A 12,021-nucleotide genomic window follows, 5' to 3' on the forward strand; every position below is an offset into this window, starting at 1 on the left:
GGGGGGGGGGGGGGGGGGGCAGACTTGCGCGTGAACTTGGCACTTCGCTGTTGGAGGAATTTCGACGTAACCGACAGACGTCCTTTCGCGGATCTTCCCCCGCAAGTGATTCTCCAGTTGTCGACGTATTTATAAAAAGAAACGAGTCGCGACGATTATAGACCGATGATATACGAACAGAATCTAATAGTAGACATTATTACAGGATTTTGCAACCGACGACCGTAGAACGACACTTTGCAGTAATTCACTTCTCCCATTTCATATGTGCTATTTGTATTTTAGTACCTGAAATGCTATTGAAATACTTGCTGAGTTTCTAGCGAAATCTGCTGTGTTCCTCAGCAAGATAGACATTACTGACAGTTTATTCCTGAACTGCTAGAAATATAATTTGTAAAGAATTTATGCGAGAAAAGAAACTATAATATTTTTTCTATGTAATCATCCAAAGAAGAAGATTCGAAGAAAGAGAAAGAGAGAGATAATAATTTTACACTTGTTGTAATATGTATAGGATATCTCAATCTCGAGTTATTTATCTATTATATTGACGGATTTATCGCAAAGACACAACGAGAAAGGCACGAATCACTTCGACCGTGAAAAATAAATTTACGCTCTAATGGATCAGCGAGCAGCGAGTACGCAGCAAGAAAACGCAACCCGTTCCCAAGTCGCGTGTGAGTGCGTTTTTCACAGAACAAGAAAAGAAGAAAAAGGGAATTAATCAAATTACTTTATGCGAGCTGAGATAACACTCGCTCTACAACCACTTCCTAACTGTCACGCCACTTTATAAACTCGAGTAAGTTATAACAAAACAGCCGCTTTAATGAATCTTTCGTCTCGTGATTACCGAGTGATTACTTAGCGGCCGCAGGTCGTAACAGAATAATTATTCATGTCCCCGTCCGAAGTTTCTGACGTACCAACTCGACGCGACAATTCGGCAAAGTGACACCGCGGCATACATACGATACGCATATACATATACGCAATATATATATACTTATTTGCAATGTAGAAACTGAAGTAGAGCTTCTTGAACTCAACATATTTCATTCTGCCGGCCGAATGGCATTTTTATTACCAAAGCGTGGAGAAATGTCGTGAGCAAAATTTTCATGATATCTAAATGAATGGCAATAGTAATGATGACAATAACGTTTTTCCCAGATATACTATATACATATAATAATAAAAAAAGCATTATCTATTCCACACTCTGACGTATTATCGATAATTTATTGACCTGTTTTAATCCGAATATACCTGACATTTGTAGTCAAATAAAGATGTGTTTCACTATTAATACGACGGTAAAGCATAAGAAACAAGTTAGAGTTATGTAGAGTTCTCATTACCGATGTCACATGGAACTCCGAAACTCCGTTTACGAGTTCGAGTAATTGCACAGTTAAGGTTAAAGTATTCATTTCCAAACATCTATTTAAATGGACATTCTTATTGTTTTGGCCCTTAACTACGGATATTTAAACTTTCAACACAGAATATGTGTGTGTATGTATATTAAATATATTACATATAATATATATTGAAAGTTGAATATTCGTATTTAAACACACCAAAACAATAAGAATGATCAGATTTATACTGAGAAAAAAATACTTGAAAATTTATTTTCAATTTGGAATATAAAGTTTATTTCTGTAAAATATACAAAGTTTATTTCTATGAATTTACTTTATATCTCACAAATAAGTTTTCAAGTGTTTTTTTCTCGGTGCAGGTGAGTGTCCGGATATTGGGGAACTTTTACCTTACTCATTTATTTTTTACAGTAATCGTGATAATAAGTAGCAACGAACGTACCTCGACCTGCATTTGATAATTGTCTATGAGTTACGCGAAAGATTATGCAGATATTTCATCGATAGTCTTCATGTCTTACGTATATGGAGCTTTGTAATGATATTCGTTATTGCAACTGAGAATTGTTTTACTCGATTGCTATGGAAAGGAAAACGTGCGATCTGTATGGCCGATATTCATAGTCGAATCTTATTTTAAAGCCGTCTTAAGTAATGTCTTAAGATGCGAATACGACTCTGCGATTGGTTCATGACATCTTAAAACAGTACTTAAGATGATCTTAAATATAAGATCGGACTATGAATACCGGCCTATGACTCCTATTTTTTTCCTAATGTCCCCAACACCATCCAAAGTTCGTTTCGCAAATCTAACGAGACAGAGCGAACAGACTTAAACAATTGAGGCCTGGACGAAGCGAGCCCGTTGCGTTCCACACGATGGAACCGAGTGTTGTCAATCGAACAAACCTCGCAAATTTTTCTGCCGGAAAATCGTCCCGGACGAGATCGGCGATGACGATAAAGCAACGGGCTGCTGCGTCCGTAGTCGAACAACGATTATGCTTCTTTATAAGCAGCCCGTTACGATAAGCCCTCTCGAACCGCACCGGTCCCGTTCTAACCTTCTCGTTAGACGGGTCTAATGACGGGAAGCATAGGTCCTCGTGTCGTCGATCCTCGTGCTGTAAACCGGAGACTTGGCAAGTCTGGCGGCGGGCGCCGGCTGGCCCCGGCGAGCTTGGGTCTGACCAGGCCTTCTGGACTTTCTCGAGGCGAGAACAATGACCAAGTGGCCTGCGGACGACCGTATAAACCGTGAACCACATCGCAATCACGACATCTCCGCGTCAGAGTGGCTCCTCCGTCTATTCTTTATAATAATTTTGCAAAAGCTATTTGGGTCTGCGGCGGTGCTAACGCGAGCATCTACGATGTTCCTCACGATAGGATGGAGCCTACTCTTCCAGTCTCTAAGCAGTTCTATTATGTAGTTTCTATTATCTCTCCGAAAGACAATTAAGTCACTCTGACAGTTGAGATATCTCTCTGACCATCGTTTCTCGGCTAATTTGCGAAATGTGAATTTATGGCGTCCGAGATTTTCCCTGGGATTAAACTTTTCAGGAACACCGACGAGGAGAGAGTTGCCGAAATCGTATCGGTCTCTTAAATTGTATCTCATCGATTTCTTTATTGTTATTATAATATGAACGACATCTCGTAACAATGAGAAATACATGAGCAATGATAAATATAAACAAGAAGTGTTCAGATTATATCTATTTTGTGCGTACCATAAACATTTAAAGAAATTATTTATGATTTAGGAGGCCGATACAATTTCGGTAATTCTCTCCTATGTTTAGTTCAATTTTTTTTTATTTCGGACGTTATTAATAAAATATAACATTACAGTGAATAAACAATCAGCACAAAATTCCACAAGAGAAGGAGAAAAATTTCGTCACACGATTGACAAATGTCCTATTCGTGTCATTTTAAAATGAAATAATTTTCTTCTGACATAAAGAAATCAGAAAGCCTCTAAAAGGGTTAAGAGACAGATATTTTGATCACAAAGTCCGATTCGAGCGAGTTGAAGATCAATGTAAGTTGGAGCAAGTCGGTGACGTTAGACGACCCGCAAAAATCTCCCGGCATTTTTGAGCAAAGCTACGTAAAAAAATGTTTCGACCCGTGTCGAGAAGACTTTCAATCTGATCAGTGCGTGACAGAAAGGAAGGGACTTCCCGGTCAGCCGTGTCACAGCAATCGGCTGCTGCTCGGCTCGCGTTTGCCTTTAATTCGCTTGAGTGCAATGACGTGTCTTGGTGGTACGGTAAACGCTACACGGTCGTGTCAAGTCGCTCGTGTTACGGAATGATAATTCAACTCTGACAATTCAACGATACTCAGTTTCATAGGACTTCGAGTCTCGACCAGATAAGGTCGTGACAGGCGAGACAATCTTGCGATTTAATCGCAAAACTTTGGTTTATTTAATTGTAATTTCGAATGCGAGTCTCACTGCCGATGCCGCGGGCGTGAGATAACAAGAAGATACGCAACTGTTAACGCGATTCATTGCCGTGAACGAACATAGGGAGCCATTTTCGCGAGTCCCCAGCCCGGTAATGCGAACTGACCCAAACTACGCGGTCATGGCTGTCCGGCAAGTCAAAACGTCATGCGACGATCAACGGATGGAGATCCTTATCGTACGTCAACTAGCCTAATCAATCGACCACGTGATAAGCCGCGGCCTTATCGAACGTCTCATTCGATGCGTTCGCGGTAAGCCCTTCTTCACATGGCGGCGCGCCTTTGATCCCCGTAACGCACTGATTTTTCGTCTTACGTATGTCACGGAGAATATCACTGATAACTCTGTGTACCGAATGATTACGTTTCTACGACAACGAAAGAGAACCTTTCCGCGCATCGATACATCGTCTAGACAACATATGTCGTCATTGATGTCGTTATTCTCATTAATAACGATTGGGAAATAATTTCAAACAACTGTCCGCGAGTCTCTTACTCACTTACGCCTGATTGTCTCTTTAACTCTTTGTGTTCGAAGGAAACCATAACAGCAACATCCGAAAATTTTTATAGAAGCAGAGAAAAACACTGTGACAGCGCCTTTCAGGTTTTTAATCAATTGTAAAACTACACACAGAAAAATATCACTCTACGTGGCTAAGAAAAACGATTACTCAGTTTACTTCCTTTCTTTTAAGTAATAGGTATCCGCAAAAAAGAATACTTTCTTGATAATAATCTCAAAATATACACTGAGAAAAAGAATATTTTAAAATTTTTACTTGTATTTAAGATATAAAGTTCATTCACAGAAATAAATTTTAAATCCCTCAGATAAATGTTCAAGTATTTCTTCTCTATACATGTAATAAGCTAATCGAATCTTGTTTTAATTGAATATTCTTTTTTAATTGCAATGCTGAACTTACTATGAATCGGAATGTATTTTGAATAAATTTGATGCTTATGATGAAAAATCATAATAGATTAGCGAATATATAAACTTATGAAATACTCGAAACAAGTAACGTTTACTTGAAAGTAGCACGTATCTTTCTGTATAGCTAGCTTTTCGATTTTAAAACTCGAAACACGCTCCTGCAGCTTTGTTCGAGTTTTATAAGAAATGTTGTAAGGGCGTTCACGGCGCCCTTGGGGCTCAAAAGGATTAAAGAGAGATGGACAATGGGGAGCTTTCTTCATCAATATTAAGATTAACTAAGCCACGTGAGTGCACAAAAGAATCGTCTGAAAGTATTTCGTACACTACAAACGAATACAACTTCTCGTAGCTCTGCATTTCGTGATGAGAGGGAGCAGGCAGAGAGAAATGAGAGGAAGAAGAAAGAGACAGAGAATTTGCGTCGAAGACACTGATAGATGTCCACGCGCGCCAATAGAAAAGACCCCGCGTCTAATTCAATTGCAGGCGGCCGTTCCGCAAACACTCATGATAATTCAATCAAGTCTACCCTATGACGTTATATCCACTTTCCGTCGCCCTGCATGACCGGCCTAACCCCCGCAGGACAGCGCCGCGGAGGGTGGAAGCGGCTCGTAATCTCCGTATGAGAACATCTGCACTCTAATCGGCTGATGATATCCGCCGAAACCATTCGTTCCCTGTTTCTTACGCGCACACGCGTCTCTCCTCTCACGCGGACGAAATAAATCGTTTGTCAGTATAAGCGTCGGGCTGAACAATTGGGATTAGGGGGGAGGCGAGTCGAAAATTGGCGTAGAGATCCTTATCTCTGGAAATTTACTATCGATTATGCACACCGGCTGTTTGCCGCGACACTGCCTAGGAAGCGATCGTAATTTTGGAAGACTCTGAAAACTGGTTCCCGATGTCCCCGCAGGAGCTTGCCAAACACCTCTCGCGAATTAATTCCTTCCGCCTCTTTACGATCGAATCGACCTGTACGGCAGTCGTCAATATTTCTGTCGCTTCACAGTCCGTTATTAGTGGACTAGGTCGGGTCAGCGCAGAGAAATATTCCGTTTTGCGGGCGCCGCGGATAGCCGAATGGACCAGAGGTCGCGTCACCAATATCGTCACGCTTAATTAAAGGTTCTTTTTTTCGAAGAAAGGGAAAAAATCAATCCTCTCTCTTTCTCTCTCTCGGCGCTATACCCGACTGCGTGTCTGCAATTTCGGTGAGCAACTGTATGTAATATTCTGTGCGTGCGGAAATATCAAAAAATATCTGACTTGCTCGCAGAGCCTCGTGTGAAGAATCAAAGTATCGCTTTTCCGTCGCGAAATATCGGTCGCATCTTCGCGACACTCGTCTATGCGTGTGTGTGTTACACTTGCCGCGATGTATCGAATACATGAGACGTTCCTTCTTCTTCATCGCTACTCTCGCGTCTCTCCTTGCCGATTCCTCTCGGCACATCGTCACATTAGCTTTCGGTGGCGGACCACTTATCAATGTCAACACGGCACCTTTGCGAGTCCGGTCGTCTACCGCGTCGTGTCTCTCTCCCTCGGTTGTTTATTGTCATCCCGTCACGGAGAAATTGCCGGGTAAACAAACGCGCGTCATCGCGGCATCGCGCTAATCACATCGCGTACATTCGCTCTAATTACGCAGCCGTGTGTGCGCGCGCGCGCGCGCGTGCCGTGTGACTTACATGATAGAAAGCCGGCGGCGTGCAGATACGAGGCCGCTCACGCTCGCACGCTTGATACCGGTTAGAAAGAGAGAGAGAGAGAGAGAGGGAGGAAAAAACAAATATTTAAATATTTAACACCGACGTCAGGGCGGAGTTATATGCGTCGGTGAGCGTCCGAGCGAGGAATCCCGTCATTAATGTCCCGGTCGTTCCCGATGCACGGAATGCCGATACCGCGTAACTCCGTTTCAGGGTCTAATCATGCAAATGTATGAGCCGTTAATTAAAACCGACGTAAACCGTATTTCGTCCGGACGCGGCGCGACGCAATGTGACGCGGGAGAAAAAGAGAGGATCGACATTTTTGCGTCGCGTCACCGTGCGCGCGCGCGAAAGAGAGATAGATAGATAGATAGAGAGAGAGAGAGAGAGAGAGAGAGAGAGAGAGAGACACGCGGCTCGCGCTCGAGTGCGAATTTTTGTTGGTTGCGGGAGCGAGCGAGCGAACCGTGTTCCTCTCTCCCTCCGAGGCTGCACATATTGATACGGAGCTCGTAAATAGCGGACAAAGTTGCACACGCTGCGGTGTAATTTGCGAGGAAGCCACATCAAGGGCCTCCGCATCGGTAGAGTAAGAGAGTAGTTGACGCGAGAGCATACGCGCGCGAGCGTCACGTGTGTCGCGAGGAAATCGCGTTACAACCGCACGTCGACGTGGACCAACTGATACTCCACTCGCACGAGCCGTCCTGTCGCCAACGCGATGAAATTTCGACGACTGGGAGTCTCGACGAGTGTCGCGCGACAGGGACAGCGCGACACTCCCCGCCTCAAAAATTTCGAGGAGATTCATTATTCGTCGCGTTTGTCTCGCTACACTGAGGACAAATTTCTACACAGAGAAAAAAATTGGAAATTTATTTGCGGGACGTAAAGTTTGCTTCTCTGTGAAATAAAGTTTTTTCGCAAGTAAAGTTTTAAAGTTTCTTTCTCAGAGTATCGTGGCGTACATCATGCGCATCTTTGTAGTGGAAAGAATATTTTCGATTGCAAATCAGTCGAATTTAAAAAAGGAAGGTTTCGTGATTAATTCGCACCCCCCCGCCCCCCCCCCTCCCCCGCTTCGGCTTCGTGTATTCGAGGAGAAGAGTGCCTCATTCTCTTCGAAGAAGGCTTTAATAACTGTTTGCTCGTATGTTTTGATTTCCGACAGCGGAGCTCGCTATTAAGCCGCCGGGAGTGCATGTGGCGCAAAACCGGCCGAGTCTATTTTCGACTCAACGGCGCAACAGTCGCAAAGTACATGTTCGCGATTAGGTGGTAACAAATGAATTAAATTCCTCGCGCGAATTAAAACCGAGACATGCTTTAAATACTTGTATCGAGCAGAGCTGTTCGACTTTTTAATCGTACTTGAGATTTATCCAGCGGAAGATTGTACGTTTTCTATTGCGCGCACCGCGAGATCTGATTACGGAATGAATCACCGGACATTTCCTGGCGGAGTTCCGGGGTCTACCGAAACTTGGAGTCTCCTTTGTTCTAACTATGATCTAGCCAAAGTTGTTGCAAGCTTCCCGGCCGATGTTCGCAACGTTAGCCAAAGTGGAAACGCGACAGCTGAAACAAAGCATGCTTTTGCCACATCTGTATTACGATACACGGATTACAGATTTTTAGACTATCGCCTTAGGATTATTGTTGCTTGTGTGCGCGCGGCAGCCGAGGATCGCATCGATTTCCATCCTCGCGCTGTAACGCGCGATCGCGAGCTTTTACAATTTCCACGTTAATTTAATTGTCGTTCCTTGGCGTATACCACGAGAGCCTGTTTCGCGACTTAATTATTCATCCATCCCATTGAACATTATCGAATTAATCGCCAGGGTAAATGAAGGACCGCGAGCTCGCATCGTGACGCGCCGCCGCCGGCGCGCCGCGCCGTTGCGGACGCGCGTTCATCATTCTTCGCGAATAAAATGTAGCACCGCAATAATTATGAGAGATAAATGCGGCAGATATTAATGTTGCCCCGCGATAATTGCGATCTCGTCGGCGCGCCCGCGCGAAAAACACGTGTTAAACGCAATACTGCTAACATTTAATTACAGAAAATCATCGGCGAATCGTTTCGTGCCGTTAAATATTCCATGTATCCGATTATGAAAATGCGATAACTCCGGTTAATAATAAATGAGATCACGAGCGCCAGCAGCACGCGAAAAAGACTCGTCCGAGTTCTATGAGCGCATCATCGACTCCACGTCACTGTGAGGATCGTGAGGGACACTAAGTACACCCACGTCGCATGTCCTGATTTGAATTCCATGAGGAAACAATAATTTTGGTCTTAACGCGACGTCTTAATTCGTTCAGCTTCTCTTCGCACTGAGAAAAAATGTTTGACGTTTGTAACTACAGTGTCGTAAAGAAATAATTATTAAAAATTATAAAAACCATGTTTTAGTGAAATTTTACTTTAATATTAGTGATGATACCTTATGCATACATTACTGCTACAACACTTTCGTGTTAAAACAAGCAAAGATTATAGTTGGGGCCGAAAGTAACTTTATTGGATTGGAAATAATCTTTATTGGATTAATCAATATTTTCTTTCAGTGTACCCTTACGTTTCCCTTCATTATTTTGGACGCTCATTTATTTTGCGATCTGTTTGTTATAAATTCAGTTTCTATGCCGTAGATCGTATGATCAAAAAAAGAGCAATCGTTGGACGTGATCTACGTAACACGGATCGTTAGCCTGTCTTGCAATTAAGATCGTCTGCAAGTGTCAACATATCGCACGACAAGAACGCTTTACGCACTCTTGATTATCAGCCACGCGTACGAAATCTTTTCGGTAATTGCAACGCCGTTTACAGTGCAACATAACGCTGCATCGCAGAGTATTCTCCCAGTCACTCGCCGATCCTTCACGTTCGAAAGTCAGAATGCAAATCTGATGTAAATCAATTCTGTTCAATGTGTTTTCGACCTGAGTCGGTCGATGTTGCGGAGTACATATTTATCAAGTTTTATTTTGCACCAAATGAGTGTTATTCTCGCAGACTTTTACGGTAAATAATTCCGAAAGGACTCCAGAGGAAGATACGGCTTATCTGTCATAATATTTAAGGTATTTAGAACGTTATGACAGATACATACGGGCAGATTGTGCGAAGCGTTTCATGAAATATGGACGCAAACTCATCAGAGATGAATTCACGCGAAAATAAATGGAAAGGTTTCAGAATACAAGTACATTTGTTCTACGCGGCCTGTCTTTCTCAGCTGAACCAGTGCCGTGCTTTTTCCTTCGAAGGGATTAGGCTATACACTTGTTTACGTTCTAAAGACAAGAAGTGTTGTTGAGTTAAGGAGAATAGACTTCTTATCGCCAAGGGGTGCGCATCTGATACTCACTCTGCGTAGGATCGCTGGGCTCGTCCTGTATATTCACCGGCGAGATCTTCAGTGATCTTGGAGGGCCCTGGAAGCCGATGGGCCCGGGCCCCCCGGCTGCGCCCACCCGCTGCATTACGCCGGCACCCCCTATTTCCGCAGCTCCTCCACTCCTGCGCACCTCGCGCGACGGTTTTCGAGCAATCTTGAAGCCTTCGTACCGACCACAGGCCGTATCCCTATATTCGCGAAACTTCAACGGCGCTCGCGAACGTCCACCCTTTCGCGAGCGTGCCGAGATCACCGGCGGTCCAGATCCGCTCCGGGCAAAACGGATAGCCGCGTTCCTCGTCTCGTCGAAAGATTCTCCGGCACCTGAACTGCAGTATCCTCACGCGATCAAGAGCGGTACTTTCGGGGCAGTCAATCTCGAACGATCAACTGCTTGATATCGATATTTATAGCGCGGCTCACATTGTAGCTTCATCGAAATTGGGAAGGAGTCTCTCGTGGCAGAGGATGAAAAAGACTTCGCGCATTCGTCGGCTCTCGACGACTTGACACGCGGGTTCAAATATCCCACCGGTGCGTTGTCTGTGCTCCGGTCATGCATCGACTTCTCGACGTTCATCCAGAACGCCCGGTACTCCCGCGATTTCTCGCTAGATCGTGGATTCACTCGGTACTTGGACGATTTCTAGCTTCGCACGTAGGAAATTTGCTTAATTCGTCCGGTATTTCTCTCTCAGCGTTGCTCCAGCGGTGTAGTCGCTCCAGCCGCCTCATTCTTTCACTTTGTTGCCGCGAAGACTTCTTCCGGATTACCGGAAGTCTTTCTTCCACTCTTTCGCGGTACTTTCCTCGCCACCTTTATCGACTCACCCTGTAAGTTCTACGACCGATTTTCTGCGAGTTTTCTCCGCTAAGCAAGCGGGATATCACCGACGTGACACAAGGCAGACATTTACCGGCTACTGCGATTTCCGTGGCCGATCTCCTCGTCCTTACCACCGTAACGGGTGCTCCCGGGAGTCATCGACTGCTGTCAGGCCCTGGGTCCATACACGGGGACCGACTCGCGGTTGCGACACGTCGCGGCACTTGACACGACAGCGCGATTATGTTCTTATCACTCACTATTAGCGGCGAGAAGAAGCGGCCGGTGGCGACGTGAAAGCAAGACGAATCTTCACTAGCCGCGACGTACGAACGGGTTGAACGAAAACGGCGGACAATGGCGAGCGCGAGCAAAAGAAACAATCATTGTGGCAGGCGAAGGCGGACGAAACCTCGAGGAAGGTAGAGACCGCGGAAGAGCAGGAGGATGGTAGGGGGGTAACAGCGGGAGGAAAAGAGAGAAAGAAAGGGGAGGCCGAACTGAGAGAAAGAGAGAGGGGAAGAGAAGGAAGAGAGAGAGGGAGAGAGAGAGAGAGAGAGAGAGAGAGAGAGGAAGAGAGACGCACGGTTGCACGAAACTACCCCAACGAGACTGACGGCGCGGGGCCCTGGGAGCCACTGACTGCCAGTTATGTAGGTGTCTCGCTATAGTCTGCTCGAGAACGCGACCCAACCTAACCGAGCTGCCAACCTCCTCCTCCTCCCCCCACATTATTCGCTCTCACTCTCTCTCTCGCTCGTTCGCTCTCTCCCTCCCTCTTTCTCTCTTTTATCTGCTCTCTCTCCCTCGCTCACGCACACCGCCGACGGTGCCCCACTACCAACGTACCCCGCACTCTAACCTTCCTCCCTTCCAGCATCGGGCGTCCACGCTGGTGCGTCCTATCGAACGCGAGAGAACGGCGTGCGATCCCGGCCGGATTCGTCCACGCGGTGGAGTCGACGCCGTCCTGCATCCACGCCTCCACGACCCCGGCGAGCCGGCAACAAAATGGCCGACCGCGCACCTAATCGATTCGCGTGCCAGTCCTCTCTCTGCCTCCTCCGCGACTCTCGTATCCTTTTCCTCCTTGCCGCGCAGGACGCCGTGAGTCCACCTCCATCTCGACGCTCTCTCCTCCTACCGACGCTTGCTCTTTCTCTTTTTTTTTTCCTCTCTCTCTTTCTCTGTCTCCTGATCTCTCTTTGCCTCTCCGCGTGCCTCTTCTACA

The 12,021-nt window shown here is 45.5% G+C and overlaps 1 protein-coding gene across 3 annotated transcripts in view; it reads right to left on the bottom strand.

The window, feature by feature from the left end:
- LOC116850973 (insulin gene enhancer protein ISL-1) overlaps window positions 1-11,440 on the bottom strand; it is a 33,152-nt gene extending 21,712 nt beyond the window's left edge. For 2 of the 3 annotated variants that reach the window (XM_032829874.1, XM_032829873.1), the window contains exon 1: window positions 9,935-11,440. In XM_032829874.1, coding sequence (XP_032685765.1) covers window positions 9,935-10,049 — 115 coding nt within the window. In that variant the 5' untranslated portion in view covers window positions 10,050-11,440. The remainder of the gene's footprint in view (window positions 1-9,934) is intronic. The other variant, XM_032829875.1, reaches the window with a different exon arrangement.
- Between the last annotated feature and the right edge of the window lie 581 nt (window positions 11,441-12,021).

This window comes from Odontomachus brunneus, unplaced genomic scaffold (assembly GCF_010583005.1).
Source record: "Odontomachus brunneus isolate Ranch 3 - 2012 unplaced genomic scaffold, Obru_v1 Obru_scaffold_162, whole genome shotgun sequence".
Lineage (NCBI taxonomy): Eukaryota > Metazoa > Arthropoda > Insecta > Hymenoptera > Formicidae > Odontomachus > Odontomachus brunneus.